Source organism: Antennarius striatus, chromosome 24 (assembly GCF_040054535.1).
Source record: "Antennarius striatus isolate MH-2024 chromosome 24, ASM4005453v1, whole genome shotgun sequence".
NCBI classification, from domain to species: Eukaryota; Metazoa; Chordata; class Actinopteri; order Lophiiformes; family Antennariidae; genus Antennarius; species Antennarius striatus.
In genome coordinates, this window is record NC_090799.1 from 6,150,279 (window position 1) to 6,178,049 (window position 27,771).

Sequence of the window (27,771 nt, forward strand, 5' to 3'; positions counted from 1 at the left end):
ATATTTTTTTCTTACTAAAGAAGGGTTCGGTGAGTGAGCATATGAAACCGGCAGGGTTCGGTACCTCCAACAAGGTTAAGAAACACTGCGCTATGCAGATGCACATTTGAAGAGAAGCTCTAGTGAGAGGAGGGACCAATCCCTGAAGGAGCTAACCTGTTCTAGCTAAACTGTTCTAACTAACCTGTTCTAGCTAACCTGTTCTAGTTAACCTGAACTATTTAGTGGAGTCTTCTTAAGGAAAGTAAGGAGAATGGATTTTGTGTTTAAATCAGCCATTTGAACAGCTGTTTCTGTAAGTACAAGCATTTCATTTATATAAGGTTTTATATTTAATGTTCTTGTAATTTAATTTCATTTATATCAGATCAATTGTAATGAAATGAAATGACAAATATACTAAAAAAAATATCTTTCTCTTCTGCGATGCGTGTAGATAATGTGGTGCACTTAAGCAGTTGTGTGATTGTAGTGGAAATACACAGAGACTTGTGTCCCTGCTGGAAAATAGCCTGTTTTATACCTGCTAGAGGTGATGCAACATCTAGTATTGTGTTAGTGTATGTCTGTATTTCATTTCTATAGCTGTGGTGTCATAAATGATGGTCATTTAAGTCGGTTTTGCTGTGACATTGTGTGACATCCATAAAGGTGTGGTCGTGGGTTCTTCTGTGCCAGTGACAATAAAAGGAGTGGGGCTGATGTCGGTTTTTGTCCCATTTGAGAGAAGTCCTGAAAGCTACATAGGTGGCAGTGGTGGGAGCAGCTTGTTCAGTAGTATAATGGGTTGTATTTATTCACGTTTGACTAAGGAGAACATCACTGAAGGCCTAGGTGTGTGTGCACGGCCCGCCATTGGTAATGAGGAAGGTCAAAGGGAGCGGGACGGGCCTGAACCCATGGGTGGAGGTCAGAGTTCAAAACCCCTAAGACGCCACGTGTCCCCACCCGTCATGTGAATCCAGGTGGACAGGTAGGCCTACGGACTCCAGGAACACAGAGAGCGTCTGATGGGAACAGTTCCCTGTCAAAGGGAAGATTAGTATTTTGTTGTTGTTGTTTGTGCATTTCCATATGCAATTTGCAACACCCCCCCCCCCCGCTCCCCACAACCCCCCAGGCTCAGCGAGCTCCGGCTGACAGAACAGCATCCCCTCCACACTTTATCTCCCTCGCTCATTGCCGTGATGTGTTGTGATTGCGTTGGTGTGGCGGTGGTGTGCAGAGTGGGAGGGGTCGGGGGATGTGGAGGGATGATGGGGGGAGCGGGGTTTGTAGCAGAGAAAAGCGTTCTGCAGTGAAAATGTGCTCCCACTGAAGCGTAGAGAGACTGCAGCACGGCGGACGAGCCGGTGCACCACCTGCAGTCATGTGTGCGCACCGGGAAATAATCACCCGGGACGCAACGATTCAGCACCTCGCTCCTCTTCCTCCATCCTTTCTTCCTCTCCTCCCTCCTTACACACACACACACACACACACACACACACACACACACACACACACACACACACACACACACACACACACACACACACACACACACACACACACACACACACACACACACCTCGCACCGTGACGGCTGCACACGCGTCCTTCTTTTTTTTTTTTTTTTTTTTGGTGTGCGTATGTTGCGCATGCCGGGGTGCGTGTGCGTTCTCCAGCCTCTGTCATCCATCTACCCCCCCTCCTCCCCCCCCTCATTCACTCTTTCAGTCCGTTCTGCCTCTCCTCCACCTTTCTCAGTGATCACTACTTGATGCACACTTTCATTCTCACGCACATCACCATCTTCTCCACAGCTCCGGTGCGCACCGAGTGAACACACTCCATCTGTCACTGTCAACACACCTCCTCTGTTTTCCATCTTTTCTCCCTCTCTCTTTCCCTCTTTTTTCTCTCTCTTCCATCCGTTATGTTCCCAGTAATTTCTAACCCCCCCCCCCCACACACACACACCCCCACACCCCAACCTCCTTGCTCCTTTTGCTCCCCTCCTCCCGCGCTGGCTGAGTAAGTGCTGCAGCATCAGTGCATGTGTGTGAGTGTGTGTGTGAGTGTGTGAGTGTGTGTGTGTGTGTGAGAGAGAGAGAGGCAGAGAGAGAGAGAGAGAGGGAGGCAGATGAGTGTAAGTGGAGTGTGTGAGCGCAAATCTGAGGGATTCTGAGCCTGGAGGGGCGCAGTGTGACAAGAGAGGGGGGGGGTGTTCTTCAGCCTGTGGATGTATGAACCAGGACAGGGTGTGTTTTTTTGTTGTTGGTGGTGTTTTTGTTTTTTTTAATTTTTCAATTTTTAATCTTTGCAGACGAGCGTCCGTTTGCATGAACGCGTGCGTGCGCGTGGCGGGGAGTGCGGGCATGCCATCGTGCGTGGCGTCGGTCACCGACGGGCTCTCCGCGTTCTGCGACCGGCGACGCTCCTCACGCTCTGAGGACTGACTCATCCGGTACCGGACCCCGAAGACACGGAATGGACAGACGGGGTTCTCTCAACCGGGTCTAGTCCATCAGTGGGACGCCGGTGCCCCCCTCCCACCCCCACCCCCACCACCACCACCACCACCATAAATTGGCATTGCAGACGCACAACCAGCGAAATAACCCTTTCATCGCCCTTCTGCGTTCTGAGACAAGAGGGTCTCCGTTTTTTTTGTTTTTTTTTGGGGGGGGTGGGGAGGGAGGGAGGGAGGGAAGTGGGGGTGGGTGGGTGGGGGGGGTGCAGGATCCTGTCCCGGAGGTAAGACGCTGGCAGACACAACGGGACAGACGCAGGCATGGCTCGCCTCAACTGGTGCCTGGCTGCCGTCATCAGCTGGGGCAAGTTCCTCTTCTCCTGCTTCTTTCCTCTGCGAGGGACCAAGAGAGATAAGGTAAGACTCCACCGATGGGGGAGGGGGGGTTAGACTTTTATTTGCGGGGGGGGGGGTTGCACATCGTCTTTCACGTCTCCTGCAACAAACGCGTAAAATTGCGCCTCGAATTCTGCTCCTGCATGAGATCCACATCCAGACGGGCCTCAATCCCGGGTCCCAGGAGCCAACCTCTGCATGCGTACGTCCGGCTGGACCCCCACCACCAAAATGACGTAGCTGTGAAAAAACGAGCTTTGGACCACAGGCTCTGCAAAAAAAAAAAAAAAACCCAAAACAAACCCAAACAAACAAAAAAAAACCTGATGGGTGTTTCTGTGCTTTAAGTGCTGATTCAAGGTCAGTGTTCCACCTCCAGGTGGTCTCCAGGTTTCCACTCCACGTCTCAGGATGACAGGGAACCACGAGGACCCACCAGGATCCGGGCTCCGAACTAACAATAGTTGCTCCTGGGTCACCTTGCTTTCAACTGCAGACTTGTGATGCACCTTTTATTTGGAGTTGTATTTGCTATTTATTTATTTATTTTTTGATGAGGCGGATGGGGGGATTGGGGGGGTTTGGTGGTGGGAGGTGGTGGTGGGGGTCGAATCTCTCGCCGCTGCGCCATATCCCAGCGGTCGTATGACACATGTGTATGAGCGGGAGAGGCCAAACAGAGTTCAGTGGATGTGAGCGTCTGCGCTCACCTTCATCCGTCTCCAGCTCCTAACCAGTCATGTGCATCGACTTCGGTTCATCATCATCATCATCATCATCATCATCATCATCATCATCATCATCATCATCATCATCATCATCATCATCAAACCTGAACATAGCCACCGGTGGTCAGAAGGTCTAACACCAGTTCTCCGGTGGGTTTGTGCGTAGCGTGCGGTGCTGCAGCCGCCCGTTCTTTCGAGCCCCGACACCCCCACACGCCACCCCCCCCACCACCGGCGCCAACACCAGCAGCAACCCCCACCCCCACCCCCCCCCATCCCAATGCCGCAGCTCCTTATCTCTACACCCGCGCGCAATTCCAATACCACACTCCCCTCGACGCACTCGTCGGAGCGCGTAAACGTGCTGCGTTTGCAGACACGCATGCTCATCATAGACATATTCATACACACACACACACACACACACACACACACACACACACACACACACACACACACACACACACACACACACACACACACACACACACACACACACACACACACACACACACAAAGAGAAAGACCTCTAGCTCTGCCTTTTTTCTTCAATCTGCAAAGAGGATTTCAGTTCCTTTCAATTCATCACCACCATTGGAATCCAAACGGTTCAGGCCGGGTTTAGAACCATTTCATCAGCCTTTGCACGTTTAAATCTCGCACCGGTACTCTAAAATGGGACTGGAACCTGTCACTGGGGTGACTTAAAAGATGTGGTGGTGTTTCTGGATCATGACTCTGAGACAAACATCCCAACTTTTTTCCATGTCTTCGTCTCAGCTCTGATGATTCCAGGAGCTGCTGAAAGTACACACCCCTTTATTTTAGCCAATCATTGCAGCAGCGTTTGGTTGATCAACACGAGCTGCTCGGTGATCATCGACCGGATGCGAAATCCGGCCTCGCGACACGTCTGATTGGCCAATAAACGAATAAAAGAAGGAAGGCCTGCTGCTCCTCTCCAGCTGCAGCATCACGTGACCGACAGGGAGGTGAAGGTGGAGAGGTAAGGCTCCACGGACCGCTGTGAGGTGTTCAGTTTCCATGGCAACGTGGCTCACGCAGTCCCCACGTGACGGAGCCGGGTTAGAACAAGAGATGCGCGTTTGGCGTTTGTGAGGTGCAGGGAGGTGGTGGGTTACCACGGTGACACTCCTCCTGAAGGAGGCAGAAAATCCCTCACTTCCCCTTCTTCCTGTTTCCTTCCCCCCCCCCCTCCTTTCTCCCCCATCTCCTTTCAGCTTCCCCTCTCTTTGTATCTTCACATCCATTTGTCATCTTCTCTTTTTCTTCCTCCTTTTTCCACCCGTTTCCTTTTTTCTCCTTTGAATCCGCACTTTTCCTCCACTTCCTGCTCCTTCCTTTCTACTGCATGCCATTTCCTTGTTTTTATGCCTCCTCCTCTCCTCGTCTCCTCGTTGCTTTTGTTTCCTCTCCTCCCCTTCTCTGCTCTGTGTTCAGCATTCATTAAACTAATGTTGCTCTGGGCAGTAAATTCCCATCAGGCATTGCAGCAGACGGCTCAAAGCGAGGAAGCCAATGGGACACCTGTCTGTTGAATGACACCTCTGCCCGAAAACCTCCTCCGTCGCTCCTTGTGTTTATCACACTCTCCTTCCACAAGGAGGAGCGCTGTTGGATGGCGGCGGCGACGGCGGCCTGTGCGCCGGTTGGCCCTGATTGGCTCGCCGGCCTTCAGAAATGATGGATGCTTTGTGATCGCAGCATTAAAGCTTTAATGTGACGGATTCTCCAGCTCCAGAGGAGACTTTTCTCTCTCGCAGTTTTTTGTTCAAACTCCCTACGAGAGTACCCTCCCAATCGTTAGCAGGATGCTAACGCTAACAGTCTGGGATTTAACAATCAAAACGCCTTTCTTCGAGTACGATTCTGTCGGAAACGTGGTAGTGTAAGTGTGGGACTACTACCCGGGCTGTGTGTTTTCACTCCGGCTTGTTGCGCTGGGAATAAGGGAATAAGAATCTGACCTCACCGTGCAAAAATGTTGTACTGAGAAAACGCACCCCTCCCAGCAGCGCCGCCAGAATCAATGCTTTTTAACAGGTAGTAGACGATCGTTTAAATGACCGATCTGAAACGGGACCGCCAACGGGAGGTGTGCATTTGTGCGTTTGTAAAAGCGCCACTTCCTGTTACCCATCTGAGGGTTGGTTCTGAGGCCACTAGAGGCTGCTAGCAACCCAGTTTGGACCGTTTATCTGCAGGGTGGGGGTGGGGGGGGTTGTGGCTCACACAGACACCAAAATTGCATCGCGATGAGTCCACGCCGCGAGGTTTGCTGACATTATGTTAAACACACACACACACACTCACACACACACACACGGACTGTGTGTCAGGTCAGCCTATGGCTTGAGGTAACTGTTCCAGTGAAAGTGATGGAGTGCAGGAGGGATCAATAGCGGGTGTTTCCTCAAAATGAATTGGCTCTTAGCCCTTTATGGATCTGCCTGTGGAGTGATGTAACGCGCCTGCCCCACCAGCGTAATGTTGATTCAATGCCGTGCTTTTACAGATGTGTACACGCGCGCTGATATGTTTTATACCGCACATGAAAATGATGATTAATCAATGCGTGTAACCGATGTTAGCATGTTGATTTGAACACGTACTCTTCCGATATTGACCTCCGTGACCCCTGGAGAACTGGGCTTCAAGCGAACCTCCCGTTTTCTCCGTGGAAACATCCGGGAATCGTCCGCATGGGTAACTGGCCACACAGTTTGAGCGATGCAGGTTGCACACGTCGGCGGCCGGCGAGTCCTGCTGATGTTTTATTTTATTTTATTTTTTTTTGAAGATCTGCAAACAGGAAGGGGTTTGCGATGAAAAATTCAAGTGACATTAGCGCAGACATGAGCAAGCATGCTCGCCGGGGGGAGAGGTGGAGGGAAGGAGAGGTGAGGTATGCTATGGATGGAAGCCCAGGGGTGGAGAGGGTGGTCAATGAATAGAGTGTGTGTATGCGTGTGTGTGTGTATGGAAAGGGGGGGAAATAGAGAGGGGGGGGGGAGGACAAGGATCGTTTGAGGAGAGGGTAGGAGGGAGGGAAAAAGAGGCTGAGACTCACCTCCCCTCCCTCTTTCTCTCCACGGAATAAAGTTACCACACTTTCAAGAGGGACGGAGAGGAGGGCAGAAGCGAGTGAGAGAACAAGAGAGAGAGAGGGAGGAGGACGAGGAGAGAGACCGAGGGACGGAGAGAGAGAGAGAACCGGATCGCCGTTCCCTCTGTGCACCTCACACGTCTGGCATGGATCAGCGTCGACAGAGCCTGCACCCAACCGGAGGGACTTTCTGGGAACACCGTGGATTTCTTCCCTGAAACTCGGAGAGCACTTTTTCCCAGGATGCCCTCCGTCTCCCTGTCGCTTCCCTCCACTTTGGCGGGGAGGGCCAGGACCTGGGTCTGCCTCTCCTGCATGTTCTGGGTAAGAAAGCACAGATGCTTCGGTCTGATCCGAAGACACAAACCAGATCCAGACCTCTTTTCTCTCCTCGCGGGTCTATCTGATGTTCTCCAGGGCGGTCTTGTTGGGGGGGGGGGGGGGGGGGGAGTACCTCTTCCCCAACTGTTCCTTGTCGACACGCTTCAAATTTTAATATTGGGGTGGAAGTTGGAGAATTTCAAGGTTACCGTTGGCGTAGATTTCTATCCTGGGATCTGAGAGGTCAGGTTCAGGTGATCTTTTTGTCATCCCCTTGAAGCAGAAAGGGCGATATCTACGGCCGCCGCCGTGAACCAGGCACGGCTAATCAAGTTGACTGACTCGTAACGGCGTGTTCTTGCGTCGAATCCACGCGGCTTCTGAGCCGGAGCTATTTCTGGTTTCTCCTGTATAATTTAATCTGCTGCTGCTTCCTTATCCTCCTCTGTGGAGGGCCGGAGGAGAGGGGTCGGGAACCGCTGGCGTTCTACGCAGCATCCCAGCTAAACAGAAAACAATAAAAAAAAGTCGGGTATGCTGAAGCACCCCTGGATAAAGTTAAACCCGCAATTTCCTTGGAAGAGAACTTCTTCTCGTACGTTTAAAATGCAAAATGCACTTTCTTTATAGACGACTCTGTGGTTTTCACGTTAACACGTCGCATCCGTTAGCTTTTAGTGCACCTAGCTGCGTATTTATTGCAGGTGTAGGTGGATTTATGGCGTTTTTTGTTGTTGTTGTGTAACATATAGAATGTGCATAACGATGGCGCCCAAGTGTTAAATGAGGCATCTGCCCTACTTTTCTGTTGCTCGCTGTGGAGGAGAGCCATTTAGATGCAGGGGGAACGAAGCAGGGAGGAGGAGGAGAAGCTCCCACGCAGATGCTGTGGCTTCCAGTCCAGCATCATCGCCCTCTCCATCCTCCATCCGGTGAGGAGGGATCGAAGAGGGGGGGTGGGGGGTGGCGAGGCAACGACGACGACGACGTCATGGGGTTGTGACATCAGCAAGTGGGGGAGAGAGAGAGAGAGAGAGAGAGAGGAAGAGGGAGGAGCGACCAGAGGCGGCGTGACGTGCGAAGAGCGGGTTCTAAGAAAGCTCCTCAAATACACGCCGTTAATAATTTACGACGCCACACGCTGGGAGAATATTAGATTTGACGTGCTGACAGAAGCAGCCGCCAACGCGAGTTAGAGTGGCCCCGGAAACGGCGGCGAGCTCATTATCGCCTGACGATATGCTAAGCTAAGCAACGGCGCTACGAATAACAACTAGCGATGTTTGACACGGCGCCGCCGATGATGCGTTTCCAGTCAAAGCCAACAGATTGTCCAGCGGACGTGTGGTAGATCCATCACGTCTCCAGTTGTCTTAACAGAGTCCCTTATTGACCCGACAGAATCCCAAGAGCGCTGAAAATCAATCAGGCTCTGATTGCGCCGTTACTGCCTGCCACGCCTCTGTGTGTGTGTGTGTGTGTGTGTCACCTGCGTGTGTGTCGGCATGCGTGTGGCCTGGCGTGTTTCAGGAATGTCATTTCCCTCCGCTAACAGTGAGGCCAGCCCGGCGATTAGCTCATGTCGAGTCAGGAGATTATTTGAGAATGAATCTGTCTCCGACAATCTACTGTATGGTTGATTCCCTTTCAAAATAAGAGCGTTGTTAGGACCTATTGATATGTCCAGCCCCCTTGAGGTCAGATGAAACCTTTTGACCAAAATGACTTTGACACCCCTTCCTTAAATATTCAGATGTTTTTTTTAAAGCCTTACATTTAAGGACGGACTCTCTGGTGGCTTTGTCGTTTGCTTTCGAGGTCGTGACCTTTTGCCTCTCTGTGGCAAAGCGAGAAACAGTTCAGTTTGTGTGGTAAAAGCAGCGATGATGTGTATTTGGATGATGATGCCCCCCCTACCACCACCACCACCACCACCCAACCACCTCCCCACCCCCACCCACGTGACACAAAACTGCCCTCAGACCTACTTTTGGTTTGTCTGAAGGGAGTTCCTGTCCGACTGTCCACGGCCAGAGATCGTCCACGCTCTCGTTTTCCAACCAGCGCACTTAAACGTGTGTGTGTGTGTGTGTGTGTGTGTGTGTGTGTGTGTGTGTGTGTGTGTGTGTGTGTGTGTGCTGTATCTCTGAGAGTCAGACTGTCCCCAGAGAATGCCGCCATCGCTCCGGCTAAACAATGCTTTGTGTAAATGTGACCAGGTGATTGATATGCGATGTGACCAAACGCCTCCCTCCGGGCCCCGGGGGCCACCGCCAACCAACCCAAGACCTAGCTTTAGCACGCTTCTCCTGGGTGTTTTGCGCTGCTCTGCCCCCGCATCTCATACCCAAAGTCTTCTTCGCTTTAAAAAGCCAAGTATCTATCTTCCTCTCAAACATCACGCTGTGAAAATCAGGACCGTCCGGCGTGGAGGAGTAATAAAGACGGCGCTCATCGATGCATAAAGCTGCGTTGTGGCTCGAAATGCGACACACGGGATGCAGCAACGCTTCCGAACATCAAAGCTGCATCCTTGGACACCACCACCCCCCCCTTTTTTTTTCCTGCAAGAGAGGAAAGCTCATTAGCAAACATGGCGCTAGTTCATTAGCAGCTGGCTAATGATCATAAGCAGGCGAGACTTCATGATCACAGCTCATTGATCTTTGTGTCTCTCTGTCTGCACCTGGTATTGATCACATCGCCCTCGTGCAAACACAAACACACACAAACACACACACACACGTTTGTCGTCCTCAAGGAGGGATCTGCTACAACCTGGCATCCGGCCCGTGGTGTCAGCTGATTGGTGGTTCTCCGTGCCATAAATAAAATATCACGTCTATCGAGCAAAAGAACCTCGACAGCCATCGTTGTGTCTTCTGTTGTCGTGCAGCACTTTTATTGTCGTCATTTTATTATATAAATTGTATGGCAGTAGCTTCGCCGTTGTCACGGCGCTGCCAATCTGTTATTTCCCATAATATTCCCTGGTGTATTCCTGTCTTTATGTAAAGATGTTTCCAAACAGGAAGGGAAACACCTCTAGTGACATCTTTCAAATTAAAAGTCCTCCATCATCAGGGTCTGCGGAGTTAACTGCTCACGACAGGGGCAGCCAATGAGGGCGGGGTTTAGACATGGGCGGGGTCTGCCATCATGGGAACCAATGATGATGTCGAGAAAGAGGTCTCATCTCGCCTTGCATTACAAATTTAAATAGCAAAGAAAGGTTGAATTAAAAGACGTTCTTCTGTTGCATTCTGGGAAATGTAGGATCTAACCAAAGAAAACCGAAAGAAACAGCTTATTCCCGCAGCAGATTTTGGCTTTGGCGTTTTCATGTTTGTTCTGACTTCCCTGCGGAGCGTCTGAAATGTGTAAACACCGACACGCTCGCAGACGAACAAACATCACAAACGTCTTCCTGCTTTTTCTTTTTCCCTCTCTCCCCCTCCGTCTCACAAAGACACCCATTGTTCACGACAGAATTTGAAATTTGGAAATTGAAAGCAGGTGTGTGTCTGCTTTTTGGTGTGTGTGTGTGTGTGTGTGTGTGTGTGCATGTGTGTGTGTGTGTGTGCGTGGCCTAGGAGTTTCTGCGAGGCCTAATCCTCACGCTCGGCTTCGTTGAGTCATGTGAGGTTGTGGGCTTCAGGTTTGGGGTCGTTTGTCTTTTTAGTTTTTTTGGTGACTCTTTTGCTCCTTCTGTTCACCGGGTCATCCCTCATCCGGACAGGCGCATTCAACACCCCGGCCCGACTTCCAGAACTCATATGCTGTCAATTTATTCTCCAAAAAGTCCCTTTAGGAAGAAGAAAGTCAACAACTTTTGCATTGTTGAGGTTTTTAGCAAAAGAAGACCGCATTCGAATTGCAAATTTATAGAGAAAACCAAAATTTAAAGCGTGGCGATGACAGATTTCTGGTTTCATCTTCCAAGAGGCTTGAATTTATGTCACTATTGTTCACCAGGAGATGGACGGGGACGCCCCGACTGCAGCGGCGGATCGGTTTGTCTTTCAAAAGGACGATACGTCAACACGCCCCTCTTTGTGTTTTCAAACCAATCTTCCAATTCCTGCAGGAAAATCTCCCTCCGACTGTGTCGTAACTGGAACCACATGAGTTTCACATCAGAGGAGACGTCGGGGCGGACGGAGTCGGATGGGAATCCGTGTGTGTGTGTGTGTGTGTGTGTGTGTGTGTGTGTGTTTAGTTTATGGTTTTTGGGTATCGGAGCTTTAGCTCCAGATGTTGAAGCTGGAAAAGCACCTGGCATGAACAGGAAGTGCAGAATGCAAACATTTAGCTTGAAGAAGAAGAAGATGAAGAAGATTTTTTTGATTTTTGCAAAAATTCTTTAATCACATTCAAACATTTTACAATTTTTCATTAGATGAAAGTACTAAAGTGCTTCAAAAACACTAAAAACCAATAAATAAAAGAAGAGGATGGTGTTTTTCACATGTACTTTGCACGAGCACGCGTGATTCCATACGCGCCACGATGCTCAGCTAGACGCTAAATTAGCCTTCTCCTTTCGTTTAGCGCGCCATTATCCGCATCTTTAGCGGCACACGCGTGATCGCTTGTGAGTGCCGGGAGTAATTGTGTTCACCCCCCCTGTGCTGGAGAGAGGAGCGGTGCCTTTGACAAAGTCGTCTCCCCTTCCCTCCTCCCAACCCGCCTTCCTCCCGCTCCCACATCTCGGATCTAAGTGGGGTCGCCGTCGAGGTAGCGTAGCGATGCTTTTCATTAGCTAAGTGCAACCGGAGGAGAGGAGCACGGGGATGTGATTCACTGGGCCTGTTGTCCATAAGCCACACACACACACACACACACACACACACACACACACACACACACACACACACACACACACACACACACGGAAACACCTTCTCCTCTTCCTCATCCCTTGCTCAAGCATCAACTCCATCCCTCCTTTTCCCTCATAAACCACCTCGTTCCATTTCCTGTCTCGACCTTCTCATGTGACACAAAGGACGGGCCTCATCTGTTTTAACGCTGCTTTTATTTTGAAAGGCTCGCCGCTGTTTGGTTTCCAGATGTTTCCTTTTATTTTGGCGGGACCCTCGGCGACCCTTGTGCATCACTGTAATGATCGCAGCTCTGCTGACCCCACCCTCCGCAAACTTTCATGGAAATCCTCACGGATAAATAATCAAGCGCTCCTACGTGGAGCCACCGTTCCCATGGCGATTACTCACCGTTTAGCGTTCCGAGCCTTCTCCCCCCCCTCCCCCATCCCAGATGCCTCATGGCAGCTGGCCAGGAACCATTTGCACTCCTGTTGTGGCGATACTTAACCGGGGGGGCGGGGCACCTAGGCGTGCTTACCATTATGTGAAAACTTCTCCTCTTCACCCCCCCTCATCCATCATCGTTTGACGGGGCGCATTGACCCCCCCCGTAGCCATGGCAGCCAGGTAACCATGGTTCCCGTGAGCCGGTGGCGTTCTGCCAGGTCATCCTTAGCATCAGGCGCTTGAGCGCTATTTATAAACGCCTTTGAATCCCCGGGCGCCGTTTTAGGGCTAACATGCTACATGCTAGCATGGATGGAGGTTTCTCATTGGTCGGCAGATTATTGACATAGTTGAAGGTTTGATTTATTTCCTGGATCTTAATGTTTCTGTTTGCCACGTTTACGGCCGTCACATGACTTGCAGTGTGGATTCACGCCATTGGTGCTGTTAACGGCAGTGGGAGGGGCCTGGGCTCTCGAGGTGTAGAGTGTTTGGATTGGTCCAGCTGCACAAACACAAAAGGAAATGACATCATCGAGTTGACATCATCAAGGCTGAGTGATGGTGGGCGGGGACAGATAAGGCGGCCCCGCCCACGTGGCAGCAGCGTTCACTTCAGTTCATTGGCTGCTGAGAGGATGTTCATCCTCCTCTTCATCATTAATTAGTCATTTCATTAGAGTACTTCAGTAAGTGAAGTATGAGCATCTTCTGCTGGTGTGTGTGTATGTGTGTGTGTGTGTGTGTGTGTGTGTGTGTGTGTGTGTGTGTGTGTGTGTGTGTGTGTACGTGCGTGTGTGTGTGTGTGTACGTGCGTGTGCGTGTGTGTGTGTGGTTAAACCTCCTAAATGTGTTTCTATTGGCCATCTAACGGCGGCATTTGCTCCTCTTCCTCCTCTTCTTCCTCTTTCTCCTCCTCCTCCTCTTCTTCCTCTTCCTCCTCCTCTTCCTCAGCCCGACGAGCTGGAGGGCGTCCACACACACACCTTCAAGCTGAAGCCGTTCAAGAAGGCCAAGAGCTGTGACATATGCAAGCAGGCCATCACCAAGGAGGGGCTCATCTGCAAAGGTGAGCGCCCTGCAGGGGCGGAGACCCATTCCCAGCATGCACTGGGGGGGAGGAAATGACACAATCAACCACTGATTCCTGTTTCATCATTACCATCATCATGTATCATCTTCAGCTCTAGATCCAGCCTGTTCGTTAGCGAGCTGATGCTAAGCTAACCACAAAAAAGCAGTCACAAGCACGAGGGGACTCCCCCTGCTCCCCCCAGCTGAAGTCGGGTTGACGAACACTCGGGAGGCTGGCGGTGGGCTTTGAGGAGGATTTGCTGTTAAAATTAGAATGGCTGCTGCTGCATTAGCCTAGATAGGAGGGAGAGAGGGAGAGAGGGGTGAGGGTAAAGAGAGGGAGGAAGAGAGAGAGGGGGGAAATAAAGAGAGAGAGCAAATACAAATGCAGGGTTCCTTTTTTACTTCATCCTATGTTAAAAAACAGAAACAATAACCAGCCTTCAAACAGTTGAAACCTTCATCTGAGCATCCTCCCTCTGTAACCAGGAAGTGTTGCTAGGGACCCCGGAAAACAGGCCACGCCTTCATCTGACGCTGTCACTTCCCTTATTTCTGCAGGATTGGATATTTTACCCCCCAAAACAACACAAAAAAGAAGGAGGAAGATGATGTCATCTGACTAATATTACATTTAACAATCACAGCTGCACTGGTGAACGTCCCGAGAACGTGGGTGGTGAATAAAAATAATGGATAATTAATGGATGCTTCAAGGTTAAAACAACATAGTCAAGGTATTAAAGTTACACATCAGTCCAGACGCTTTTAATCAGCCCCCTCCCTTCAGACAAAGGTTTTCTCAGCAGTCTGGACGTCTGCCTCCGACACTTCCACTCTCCAAATAATTACCAATCAGCACTTTACACGCAGGTTTAACCGTCTGATCCATTCATCACCGTCACATGGGTTTATTTTAGTCCGCTGCTGTGTTTTCCCAAGTCTTCGACCACCCAAACCTTTTTACATTCGCATCATCCCATCAGGAACTCGTCGACCGACTCGCGCCACCTGGAGACCACCGAGTCTGTGGCGAAGCAGGTGTGGGTGGGTGGGGGTCAAAGGTCGTACCTGGCAAGGCATCAAAATGAGGTCAAGTCCCACCTGGAGGATGACATTGTCTCGCTCTCATGCCTGTCTCTCATGTTTAAAAGTGTATTCTTTAATATTATTACCATAAAAGCTTTAAATAATTTTAAAAACCTTTTTTCAAAAGTATTGAACCACAATAATCCAATTTAAAAGTAAGACACTAACGAAGCGATGGAAGGCTGGTTGGGTGTTTGCTCTATGGGGCCACTAGGGGGCAGCACCACAGCGCGTTAGCAGCAGGATGAATCCTGCAGCTTTCTTTATTTTGCCTGATGTTCCATCTATTTAGAAATAAATAGATCGATCATATCTCTTCAATAGATATCTGTATTTCCTTTAGATTTCATCTCATGAAGATATTATATGTATAAATTGATCATTTGCTGCTTTTTTTCACTGAGGTGTTTTCCTTCTTTCAGCGTGCCGGTTGTCCTGCCATAAAAAATGTGAAGTGAAGGTAAGATTCTGAGTCCTCTCTTCATTTTTTAGGAATTTTTGTGACACCATCACTTCCTCACGGAACATCATGCACGTGTTTGCAAAAAAAAAAGAAAAAAGTCCTCGCCTCTTCCTGCTCTCATACATCCCACAATCCTCCTTTTCACCCTCATCCAAATCAGCAGTGGGAAAGGGAAGAATGCACGGGGCGAGCAAATGAAAAGGAAGGAAGGGAGGAATGAATGACGGAGTGAAGGGAGGGAAAGGGTGGAGGGGAAGAGAGAAACAAGGCTATTCTTAGCGGTTTTAGTCGTAACCGGTCCTTTCCACCCCCCCTCTGGTCCATCCTGACTCCCCGACTCCTCTGAAAAGTTTTACTGGAAGCAAACATTACCATAGAAACAAAAATCTGCATGTCTCCAAAACATCACACAAAACCAGGCAAAGCCATTTGTGGTGGCGAGGGGGGTGGGGGTGGGGGGCAGTAATCATGTTGGCCAGGGTCATTCTTTGAATATTCCAGGAAGCTTCAACCTGACGCGTGTTCAGTGATTTGGTATGCGTTAGAAGTTATTTACGTCTTTATTTAACCCTAATGATGACAGATCTTATTAATATGTGGTGGTGGACGTGTTCGTTCCCTTCTTTTGTTTTGTCCACTCCATCTTCCAAAAGAGAGAAAAAGCGCACGGAGCGAAACCGGCGTGCATGACAATGTTGGCGCGGAGCGGAGAGAAACCGTCCGAGCGTGAAGGCAAAAAAAGGTAGAACAGGAGGTGAGAGGGTGAGGGAGGGGATTCACAGACGCAGGTCTGTTTCCACGGCGCGTTTCCATGGTGATGTAGACGTGTGTGTGTGTGTGTGTGTGTGTGTGTGTGAAGGGGGGTCATGGAGGTCATGATGTGACCCGAGTGTCCAGAACCCAACGAGAGTCATGATCAGAGGTTTAAAGAGAATCAAGAGATGTCTCCAAGAGGGAGGAGAGAAGAAGAGGAGGAGAGAGAGGGAGGGAGAGGTGGGCTGGGTCCGGGGGGGTCCGGTTACCCTCTGCCCCCCCTGCATGGTTCTGCTCCTCATATTGGGTACCAGAATCACAAAGATCCTCAAGCCGCTTTCCTGGCCTTATATAGCATGTTTCAAACTTTCTTGGCAGTGGATCGGAGGAACCCAAGCCAGCATCCTGTCCGTAGACGACACACACACACACACGCGCACACACACACACACACACACGCACACACACACACACACACACACACACACACACACATACACACACACACACACTCACACACACACCAGTCCGGTAGCTCTCTCTGGCACACGTCGGGGATTACTGCTGTTGTTCTGAGCGAGAGAGGAGGAGGACGAGGAGGAGGAGAGTGTCTGTATTTGGTTCTCCCTCTTTCGTCGTCTCCCTCCTGAAGGGGGGGGGGGGGTGAGGGATGCGGAGGAGGGGGGTCCTTTGAAGCCTGGCGAGAATGCAGAGGTAGAAGCGAGACGCAAGGGGAGCGAGAGGAGACAGCGTGAGAAAAGGCGCACAGGTAAGGTGTGCCGGCGTGAGTGTTTGCTGTGGATTTGTGTTTCTTTGGTTTGTTGAAGGGGATCTCCACAAAACAGGAACCTGAGTGATTTTAATTTTTGCCAATAAGGCTTTAGCCGCGGCGGGAGGAGGAGGGCTCTGGATCTGAACGCTTTCCCCTTGTGCGTGTTTGGGTTGACGGCTGATCTGTCACACTCATGGGAAAGCTGCTCCCGTGGGGAAAGGTCTTCATCGGGGTTACCGTTGAGTCTTTCATGAGCCAACAGGCGGTGATTTGTGGCGGCGGCGGCGTCGTCGGGGAGAGACCGGCAGCAACTGGCCGACCCAGCTGGGGGTGGGGGGGGGACACACACGTGTTTTCTCTCCCGGCGTAACCGGCATCTGTTTGGTCATCAAGAGACGAGGAAGAGCAGCTGGAGTTCGCAAGGAAATGCGCTTTTCTTTCCACTTTCTCACACCTTCTTTTTGACAACTCAGTAAGGAGGGGCAGATGGATGGATGGGGGCTTGGGGGGGGGGGGGGGTCATTCACCTCTGACCTTGAGCTACTAGGAGGGTGGCAGTTAAACACGAATGGTCAGGAGGTCGCGAGGCTGGTGTGTCGTCTCTCCCGCTAAAGAGACAAACATCGGGGGAGGAATGTGCTTTTTATGACGGCGCCAAAACCAAAAAAATTGGACGCAGATTTTATTTAACGATGTTGCGTAACTTACGAAGCGCTAGCGTCACTTTTATGAGTCCGAAGGTAAAACGCTAAAATAAGATGCTCACATCGCCTGCAGAACACAACTTCCTGCAGGTCTTTCATGTTTGATGCAACGTTCCACCGTTGGCGATGTTTGTTTCCTCTGATCGCGATCTTTTTCACTAACGCCAAAGCAAAGCAGTGCTAAGTTGCAGAAGCTTGTGCTACATCAGCTCCAAAGTATGCACAGGAAGTGTTATAAAGGCGGCGGCGACCGGTGGGGAGGAGGACGGCATTTAACATGCAAGCAAAACCACACAAGAGGCCCAGCATGAATTTGTGGAGCCTCGGTCTTCCCCGCTGACTTATTCCTGTCGTGGAGGGAGAGTAACAATCAAGCTAAACATCCGTCTGTGAGCGTAAACTGACGTAAAAAGCGGGGTTGTGTTTTTAATTCCGTTGGCGGCTGGACGACAGGAACCTTCTTGAGACCACACTTGATTAAACGGGAACTGATCATGGGGGACGGCGTCCGGATTCAAAGCCATTAAGCGGCGTCTAACATGGGCTCCATGCAGTCGTGATGAAGACATGCTTGTTTTCCACCCCTATAAAATCCTGCTGGTGAAAATTAGGTGCTTTTAGCACAAACAGTTTCCCGTAAGTGAGGAAAAGACTCCAATGCCAAACGTTAGACCTCTTGCTCTGATTAAACAACCCAACATTTATGATATGTGGTCCCTCTCACATAAAAGACTCAGAGGTTTTCAACCTGTGTCCAACTGGAGCCACAATTGCACATCTGATATCCATCATCCCTTGTTTTATGGGGCATTTTGTCGTCTGCAGCTCGCGGTGATTCGGCCGACGCTGCCAAGCCCGCTCGCCCGTTCGCTACATCTCGACCGCGATCGAATATCCACTTCCTCAACAGCGTTTTTTGCCTCGCGCACCTCAACTCGGGCCTCAAACCGAAACGCCGGCATGTCGGTTTGGAGGTGAAGTGAGTCTGTTTGAGTGCAATCAAAACAGCTGAAGGCGAGCCGCCATGATAAATCCGACTGTTAATAACCGGCTCTGTGTTGTGGTGAGTTTTGTCAGAAGCATTTAGGACCCCTGCTAAAACCCTCTGGCGGTTTCATCCGCCTCCGAGCATCAAGAATGGTTTCCATGCTGCCTTGTTTTCGCAGCGTTAGTGGGTATTTATTCTTTGTGTATGCAGGAGACCTTTCCCGACCAATAGTGAGTGGCTGACGCGGATACCCACGAGACCCGTGATGAAACAGGAGTGTTTGGAGGGCACTGATTCACGAGCACGAAGACTCGACTCCCTTTCAAAATGATAGATAGCATTTTAGCGGCGAAAGTTTCCCACGCAGTTCATCTCCTTGGCAGCATCTCCAGTCATTTATCTCGTCGTTATTCGACTCCCTTTTCCGAGCCCGGGCCAATATTTAATCATTGACGGGATCGCTCGTCACGCCGCCACCCAGACGAACATACCGTGCTACACGCTCGACATGATGTCAAAAACGTCAAAACAGAGACGCAACACGCTCGCCACCGTCGGTTTTATCAGCCTTCCAAGTCAAACAGAAACCCAACCGATGTATAAAACCCTCCAAAGGGGCCGTTGGAGCTCCGGTCCTTATTTGGCCCCCGTTTGGAAAGTGAAGAATGTAGTTTCTCAGGCAGACTGCCATCACCGCTGCAGTGGCTCTTGTGTGGGCAGGAGGAGTGCTTGAGGAATTCTGAGTGTGGTCGGACTAATGGCGGGCTTATTTACTGGAGCCAATGAGATGATTTATGCGCCGCGGCGAACACATGCATTCTCCAATCAGTCCGGCTGAAGAGCATCGACTCAGATACGACTGATTATTGCAAATTATTGCAAATTATATGCAAAAGACGTGTTTTATAAAAAAATATTTTATTCGATCTGACTCTCAGCGGGGACTTTCTGTGTTCCTTTGGTTCCCAGAGGATTTTTAATGTGAAAGCAGTTGATTTGACCCGGTGGGCTTCTCCGTTTCCACGGAAACCCACTCGAGCAGCACTTTTGCAGAGATCATTAAAGCTCTCTGGTTGATCCACGCTCTTATTGTGAAGGAGCTCCACAAAGCTCACCTGAGCCGTTCGACCTTCGCCGCGGATAATTCCCGCCAGCATCCCACCTCAGCTCACCCCGACTCGCCCACCTCCCCCCAAAATGAGGCCTCTCGGCTGGGTAGAGATTGCGGAGGGGCCCCCCTGTTGGCTCCTTGTTTTACTTCAGTGGCTTCCCAGACGACCCTTGTGACTCCTGGAGATTATAAGCTCCCTGTTTTAAAAGCCCAAACCCTGCTTTCTTCCTCCCGCTGCCGGAGAGTTTGCTTTGCGGTCTTCTGGTCACTTCACTTGGAAGTGATCGGGGAGAATCATCCAGAGGTAAAGGAAAAGGACGGCTTTATTTTAGGTGGAATCAGGACAAGATCAACCTCTTCTTTTTTAGCCAGCGTGAGCAAACAAAGTGAGATTGAATCAGTACTGAGGCTTTGAGCGATGAAAACCGATCAGAAGCCTCGGGGTGTGTTTTGGTTTATTTTGAAGAGAGCGTGACTCATCTGTGGAGATCTTCAGCAGCAAGGAATTTCATGCGCTTCTGCGGAGAAGATGTGCTGATAAAGATGCTAATGATGCGAATCTGGCGGACAAAAACAAGCACCTGAGCCGGATCGGAGATGGCGGATGGATGCTCAGGTGTCAGCCGGCGGCGCATGACGGGGCTTGATCCGTCTGAGCCGGTACAAAAAAACCCCCACGTGAATCCGTGTGGCTTCCAGCTGCAGCCACCATATATGGATGAATCAGGGTAGCGGCCCTCGCTGGCTGCACGGCGATGCGGCGGGGATCGCGAGTAACGCTGAGACTCGGCATTCAAAGGAATGCAGGATTGTGCGGTTATTGGTTCGACGTCTGTATTTTCTCTCCGTCTGCTGCCTTGGCTCTACTCGCATGACTGCCTCACTGAACGTGTAATACGATAGCAATGTTTGCAAGAGATGTTCACACTCCAGAACCATATATACATGCACACATGATCGCTTTATTATTAGTTCGAGACCCGAAGGGCCAAATCTCTGGTTTCTCTTTTAAAGTGACTTTTAAAGCGCTGGATGGAGGCGCTAACGGGATGCTACGGTACGGCGTCTCATCTCGGATGTAAATAAAAGCTGAAGCTTTTGCCACGAGGAGCCGGAAGGGGGTCGACACCACCAACGCCGACGCGTTAACGCCAACCACGGCCTCAGGTAGCGGGGGGGGGGGGGGGGGTGTAAAGCAGCGCGGAACGGCTCACATCTGCTTCATCTTTTGACCTGTTCGAAACAAACAATGGCATTTGGGCGTTAGTTGCTGTTAGCTGGCTAAAGAGCACTATGGTAGATGAGCAGCTGAGTTCAAATGCACATTTTCGTGAAGAAATTCTTGAATGATTGCATGAAAACAAGCAAAAACAAAGTCAAGATTTGGAGAAAAAAAAGTGTACTTATAATCAAGAAGTAGCTTGTTTAATGATTGTAAAGCCACTCTGAACCTCCTCCGTGCATTTGATGGAGCACACAACTGGTGAACACGATCCCATCGGCGTGCACCGGCTGGGATCCATGCCGCCTTGATGTTATCCCGCTCCGATACGCTCGGCGATAGCTTTTGCAAAGTCAAGGAGTCTTTTTTTTTTTGTTTTCCCAGACCAACCTAATTACAGCGCCTTCCTTCCTGCCGGGTGTGTGTTGTCTGCTGATATCGCTTGTAAACACCCCTCAACTTACTGGACGTTTAACACGCGTGGGCGGCGCTTGCTTGTGCATCCACGATGATAGTCGTGCACGTCCGTGTGTGTGAGGTAAAAACAATCGTGTTTGAGTCGCACAGCTTGCAGCAAAGTGTCTGTTTATGCGTCGCAATCAGCTATTTGTGGTGCGCCGGGTAATTCAGACTAATGGGAGCCACGCTGGCCCGTCATGGATACTATCAGCACACCGTTTTTGCCTCGACGTCTATTTAAAGGTGGTACATGAAGCATTGCAACATCAGGAAATGAACACCTTGCTCATTTTGAGGTGATAGTATAATTAGGGGTGAAGTGAGACTGTTGCTGGGAAGTGTGGAAACGATGTGTCTGGTCTCAACTCCATCACCGTTTCGTAGCACTTGTGCGCCACGCGGCCGCAGCACGACTGACCTGCGATCAAGTGTGTGTTTGTGGCGCAAATGATTTGGTTAGTAACGACGCAGCTCTTTGTTTATTCATGAAACATGAATCCAGATGGATGTCATTATTCAAAAATCGTTGCATTCTATTAGAGAGCGCTGAAACGCATCGTTGAAGCTGCAGGTTTCCTGCTGGAGGTAAATGCTACGGTTCAGCGCTAACAAAACGTGTTTGTCGCTCAGTAGAACATGCAAATCTGTGCATCCTCGCTGGATTGGGGTGTAATGTAGTCCCAGACAGTTCTCCATTTCCCCATGATGTTACTGCACCTATAAATCAGGATTTTAATTGTGGGTCGCCCCAGACGACGACACCGAATGATTGAACCCATAAACACAGCTGGAACGTTTCCTCCTGTCCTTGTCGAGCCCCCGTCCGCTCATGATTTCTGTCTCTCTGCTCCCACAGGTCACCTCGTCATGTCAGACAACCACCAACTATGAGCTGGTGAGTCTTAACATGCCTGTGCTGGCTGCTCCTTTCAGATCATGGACGTGTCGTGACTAGGAAAACCAGTCGGCGAAGTGGAACAGTCTGTCCCGTTTTTATATTTTCCCGATTAAACGACCAAATTAGGAACATTCCGAGCCGCAGTAACGACTTTTTCCTCATATTTATGTTGGACGTGGGCCTTTTTGAACGACTGCAGCGGCTTGTTAAACAGTCCCTGGTTTTTGTTTATAGAGCTCGCATCGCCCTCAGACTCTGCACTTAACTCCGTGGAGAGATTTTCCTGAACACATGGATCACTGTCAGGATATGTGTGTGGATTCCTCTCCTTTCATTTTTACAATTTCCCCTGGAATCCATTAATAAGTTCTCCCAAACTTTTGAGTTTTCTCCCTAGTCTTGAAGGTCACGGATGCAAAAGGAGACAAATCCACGATTTTCAAATCAATCCTGAGCCTCACAGCTAAATGATAACATTTCTGTGCAACTGTATCATAAATTAAATAGATTAATAGCGTGAGATATTCTGTCCACCTCCTCCTTTTTGTCACCATGTTGTTTCTTCCTTGCCGTGAAGCAAACAGTGACTAACCTGCTGACTGTCTGGCTTTCCTCTCCAGCCTCCCACTCCTCAGCTGCCGCTAAAGCATGTAGACACGCCGGTGAGTAATGCCATTCCTGTTTTAAAGCTCTGTATTTTATGCATGATGGGTTTTTTTCTGCAAAAAAAAAAAAAGAAGAAAGGATTACATCCTTTGGCGGTTGTTTCTTCACCCAACAGTAGGGGGCAGCACCGTGCAGCAGGTAAATACCGACCAATCAGAGCTTCTGCTGCTGCAGGAAGAAGCTGCTATCTAAATGTATGCATAAATAAATAACTAGTAAGTCCTTGATTATTCCGGTGGCCTGCCGTGTGTCGGTGTGAAGAAATATTTGGTGCTCGCCTCGTAAAACTGTACAAAGTACCACGACATCTGTTGCTGCCACTTCAGGGCAAATTGTACCGTAAATCGCTGCCAAGGCCGGCAAGCAGGCGTCCATGTTTAGCGTACGCCTTTACTAAACTATGAAGGGCGTGGACGTGAGCAGCGGCTTTCCGGGGAAGGCAGGATTCCAGAAAAATAAGAGAGGAGAGAACCGCCGCTAATGCACAAAAGACGTTGGTTTGTCCAGACAGGCAGCAATTTGTTAGCTTGTTTAAAATGATTTGGAATTAGAATGGGCTCTGCCTTTCATGAAACCAGAACCATAACTTAATGAGAAGACAAAAGTGCCCCCGTTGTCTTTGCCTTCTCGTTTTGGGAGGCGATGTTTGCAATGGAAGTTGCCCAGGTGTTTAGAACAACAGCGGGAGGCGGGGTGGGATTACAAACACAGGTCGCCCAGATGGGGATGGGTTCACAGCGGTCCGATGGGTCGTCGTCTTCTGGGATTTTCATATGTATGCTTGCAGGAATGCTGCAAAAACAGAAGGGGGGGTTAAAGTGTCCCATTGTGACCATAATTGAGTCAGTGTGGGTTCATTTTATGGGGGTTATTTCCATCAGTTTGTGGCTCGGGACTGAAAAAAGATGCTGTAAATTAAAAGTCTGCTCCAAGATTAATAAATAAGCTAACATAGAAATTTAAAATGCATATATTTCTTTGCATGTTGGAGGATTTTTTTAATGTAATGTACTTCCAGACAGGAACAGAAGCACACAAAACACAAGGAGGTTTTGGGGAGGAAACATGCTGTGAAGCTAGTGGAGAGAATGGATAATAATGAGAGATAATGAGGCTGTGGGAGGAGTTCCAGGGAACACGGAATGGGCATGAGGGAGAGGATGGGAGAAGGAAGGAGAAAATTGGGAGAAACCAGTCGAGAGAGGAAGAACAGGAGGACGAAGGCATCATTGTGTGTTACGTAATCGCTGGTGGAGTTTGGCACCAATGCTGCAGAGACTGCCGTTCATGTCTGTCACGAGGAACCGGAGCTGCTGATCGTTTTAAATCACGCTGCCTTTTTCTTAACATCCTGAACCATCACGCACAAAGACGCCATGCCTCTGGGCAGCTTTATCCAAAGGCGTCTGGCTCACCTGCGTTCATCCTTCAGGTGGAGCACTGGGTTCCTATTCAGCAAGGTAGGCCACGCCCAATCAGGAAGTGGATGCACAGGTCTAACCTGCTGAATGAAAGATTGATTTGAGGTCAAAGAGGAGATGAAATGTAAAAGCAGAAAGGGTTTGGTTTCAGTGGGTCTTTGGTATTGAGATCCTTTGGTGTCGTAATGTCTTAGATGTCTGAGAACCTCTGGTATTGTAATATTTTTGGTGTCAGAGAACTTTTGGTTTTGTAATGTCTTTGGTGACAAAATTTTTTTTACATCAGAGACTCTTTGTCTGTTCAGGGACACCAGGATTTATCAAAACTGTCCTTAGCAGTAGAAAGATACAGCCACCTGTAGTCCAGACACTGGTGGTGGTGGTGGCTGATGACCCTGCTGAGGATTAATGCCTGGGCGGCAATGGGGAGGTGGGGGCCACACAAAAAAATTATGACCACGTTGAATTAGTCGTTTTTTGTTTGTTTTTTTTCTGCAAAAGGTTTTATTTGGGACTATTTTCTGTTGTGGATTAATGTATATTAAATGAACACAGTGCGTAATACTGAAAGAACATGTCACGATATAACTGAAGAGAAAAGACGGCTGCATTCTGCGCTGACTGGCGTGAGGCGTTCAGGGGCCCGTGTTGCTACCAGACAACAGATTGTTCCCGCGGTGTGAAACGCACCGGCTCAACACCCCCTGAAGCCCAACGCAAACACGCTGTTTCATTTTCCAAACAGCAGCGTCCACGGTCTGCGCGGCATCTGGTTCCTGTCAAATCATAGAGAATTATGTTTCCCATTTTGGCTCTTGGGGGGTGGGATTAGCCTCATCTGCAAGAGACCACTCAGCGGCAATATGTGGCGCTCCGGGTGTGTGTTTAACCTTGGGCGTGATTAGAGGCCGTTCTTTCCATTATCTCTGACGAACCACTTGAGCAGTAAAGCCCAGCGCTCAGCGTGTTGTGGGAAAAAGTGGAAAACGTCTGAAGACAGATTTAGACGTTTTATCTTCCTGGACGGCTTCATCGTTTTTGACGGCAGGGGATGCAGTGGTTCCTTCACAATAAAATGCCTGCTTCCTGTCTCTCTTCCATAAATAACCACAGGATCATTGGTTTTATTCTTTCTTCCCTTTCACCGTTCAGTTTCTCTCCATCAGTAAAAATTCTACTGCTCTTCTTTTCGTCTACTTCTTCTTTTCTCCATCTCTTACATCATTTCCTCTCCTTACCAACTTTGATTGTCTCTTTCTTTTCCATCATCAATTTTCTGCTGGTCGTTTCTCTTCCTCGTTCCTTCCAGTTCTTATCCATCTTCATCTTTGTTTTCTTCGTCTCCACCATTCATTCCTTTCATTTTTCTCTTAACACACTGTCTCTTCTTTATCATCTGAATTCATCCCAGTAGTTTATCTCAGCTTGTAATTCAGCGACATCATGGTTACCAGATGGAGTTTGGTTTATGAATAATCCCCCTGCCTCCCTTCTATGTTTCATGTTTGTTCTGCAGGGATCCACGCGATCCTGCAAGAGTGTGGAGATAAGACAAAAACAGTCACGGTAAGTCGGACGTATACATTTAATAATCACTTTAATGGTTATTCCCATCAGCGAAAAGTCACTAAAATAAATCATTTTTGCTGCATTGCCCAAATTTTATGATAAAAATCAAAATCCAGTCATAGATGCTGGATATTACACTCATTTTTCTCCGAATGAAAAATATTTTTCAATCGCTCTCGCGTGTTATTCTTCGAGCATGGCTCTTTCTCACGCAGGGCTTTACTGTTCGCCCACCGACCAGTAAACCCCATCACCATTAGGCGGCTGAAATAAACTCCATAACATTGGCAGAGGTTGAGTCAACACTGCGTTAAGGATTGTAAATCTTTTCCTTTCCAAGAAACATAAGCGTGAGCCGTGAGAGTTTACGTTTTTTCGACTCGTTAGTCCCGTAGAGAAACTGGAGAGTTGCTCATCGCACTTGTAAAAAGTTCCTAGCGGCACCGGAAGGGACTGGAGTCCAGTCGGGACTGAATTAATCTGCCCCCTCCAGGAGTCAGAGTGTGGTCCAGGCCATGGAGGACAGCTATGAGGTGGACCTGGTCTACATCACGGAGAGGATCATCTCCGTCTGCTTCCCCGCCAGCGCCGAGGAGCGCAGCTACACCGCCAACCTCAAGGAGGTGGCGTCGATGCTGTGGTCCAAACATGGAGAGCACTACCTGGTGAGCAGCAACTTTTTATTCCCTGCACAAGTGTACCAATTGTTAGCCTGATAGCATAACTACCAAAGTCAACTGTTCAAATAGGATTTAGGCAATTTTGCTAATAGGGTAACGAAATGTTAAATCACATCGATTTAACTCTTGGATCAATTTATTTCGTCCTGAATCCAGGTGCTCAACCTGAGCGAGAGGAGGAATGACCTTTCAAATTTAAACCACAAGGTAGGAACGCCTCAGCCAGCCAGAGCACCACCGCCGTCGTCTCCTGATAGACTAGCAAAAGAAAGAACGTCTGATAACTTCTCTTTATTTGATCCCAATCATCTCCAGGTTCTGGAGTTCGGTTGGCCAGACAATCACGCTCCGGCGCTGGATAAGATCTGCAGCATGTGCAAAGCCATCGACACGTGGCTCAACGGAGACCTACGCAACGTCGTGGTGCTACACAACAAGGTGGTGCAACTAGCCTAGCCCACCCAACCGTCAACAAACTTTTAAATTCAGCAGAAAGTCTTTCGTATGTGTGATTGCTGATTGTCTTTTTGTGTCGCAGGGCAATCGAGGCCGAACAGGGGTGGTGGTGGCGGCCTACATGCACTACAGCAACATATCTGCAAGGTATGAAGAAATACTTTTCTATTATTATTGGATGTGAGGAGTTTAAATTGCAGGACTGTCCTGCAGATGTTCAGAATTTATGTGGATAAATGAGGTTTGGTGAGGACATCAGCACCGATCAATCATCATTAAGCCTCTTGACAGCCGTGAGAATTAAACACCGGGATTATTACGGGAAACACTTCGTCTGAACCAGCTGATTGTTCTGGCACTACCAGTAATTTTTCTTTCATTGCAACCAGATGTTAACAGGTGAGACGAAGCTAGGAAGAGATTTCTACGAACCCTCCAAAAGATAAAGTTTAAATAACAACACAAATAATGATACTTGAATTTGTCTTGCAGCGCCGACCAGGCATTGGACAGGTTTGCCATGAGACGCTTCTACGAGGACAAAGCGCTTCCTGCGGGCCAACCATCACAACAAAGGTCAGTCGCTGCCTCACTTCCCGGTTAATGATTTTGACTTTTTGTTGTAGCTCATTGAAGAAAAGAAAGTCTTACGTTGCGCAGGTTGCTAAGCTATAAGCAGTCATGTTGGGATGGTTCTGGAAAGACTGAATGAGACGAAGGAAATTCCTTCCTTTTCCTCTCCTTTTTAGTTTTAATTGAGATCATTTTGAGTGAATCGCGAAGAGGGGAGTGATCTATCTTCCCAGTGATGTCCCTCAGGACGCCTGGTGACAGTCCATTCCTGTCGTTGCCGAGCCGAGCATATTTTCCCCTAATTATTCTGCACTTCTCGGAGTATTTTGAGATCCTGGCCCGTCCAAACCAGAATAAGTTGAACCAATCAAGAGCGGTTTAAAGGTATTTGGACAATGTCTTTGAATGGAGCTTCCTCTCGAGGGACAATCCTTCTGCTGCCTTGTTATTCGCCCCGCATTGTAAGACAGACCTGACCCCTCCGAGGCGATCTTCCTCAGTCTTTCTTGGAAAAGATGAGCAGGGAATAAACGGAGAAACAGGAAATAGCAAAGGACGCGACGCCACTCGAAT

At 49.2% G+C, this 27,771-nt stretch overlaps 1 protein-coding gene across 4 annotated transcripts in view; it reads left to right on the forward strand.

Annotated features, from left to right (window-relative positions):
* Positions 1 to 2,734: 2,734 nt before the first annotated feature.
* Positions 2,735 to 27,771, forward strand: part of tns1a (tensin 1a) — a 45,562-nt gene continuing 20,525 nt past the window's right edge. For 2 of the 4 annotated variants that reach the window (XM_068308928.1, XM_068308930.1), the window contains exons 1-11: positions 2,735 to 2,872; positions 13,255 to 13,369; positions 14,886 to 14,923; positions 21,792 to 21,830; positions 22,454 to 22,495; positions 25,437 to 25,486; positions 25,983 to 26,154; positions 26,326 to 26,376; positions 26,485 to 26,607; positions 26,708 to 26,772; positions 27,118 to 27,201. In XM_068308928.1, coding sequence (XP_068165029.1) covers positions 2,777 to 2,872; positions 13,255 to 13,369; positions 14,886 to 14,923; positions 21,792 to 21,830; positions 22,454 to 22,495; positions 25,437 to 25,486; positions 25,983 to 26,154; positions 26,326 to 26,376; positions 26,485 to 26,607; positions 26,708 to 26,772; positions 27,118 to 27,201 — 875 coding nt within the window. In that variant the 5' untranslated portion in view covers positions 2,735 to 2,776. Of the gene's footprint in view, positions 2,873 to 6,772; positions 7,031 to 13,254; positions 13,370 to 14,885; positions 14,924 to 16,346; positions 16,449 to 21,791; positions 21,831 to 22,453; positions 22,496 to 25,436; positions 25,487 to 25,982; positions 26,155 to 26,325; positions 26,377 to 26,484; positions 26,608 to 26,707; positions 26,773 to 27,117; positions 27,202 to 27,771 lie in introns of those variants that run through there. The other 2 variants (XM_068308929.1, XM_068308931.1) reach the window with 2 other exon arrangements.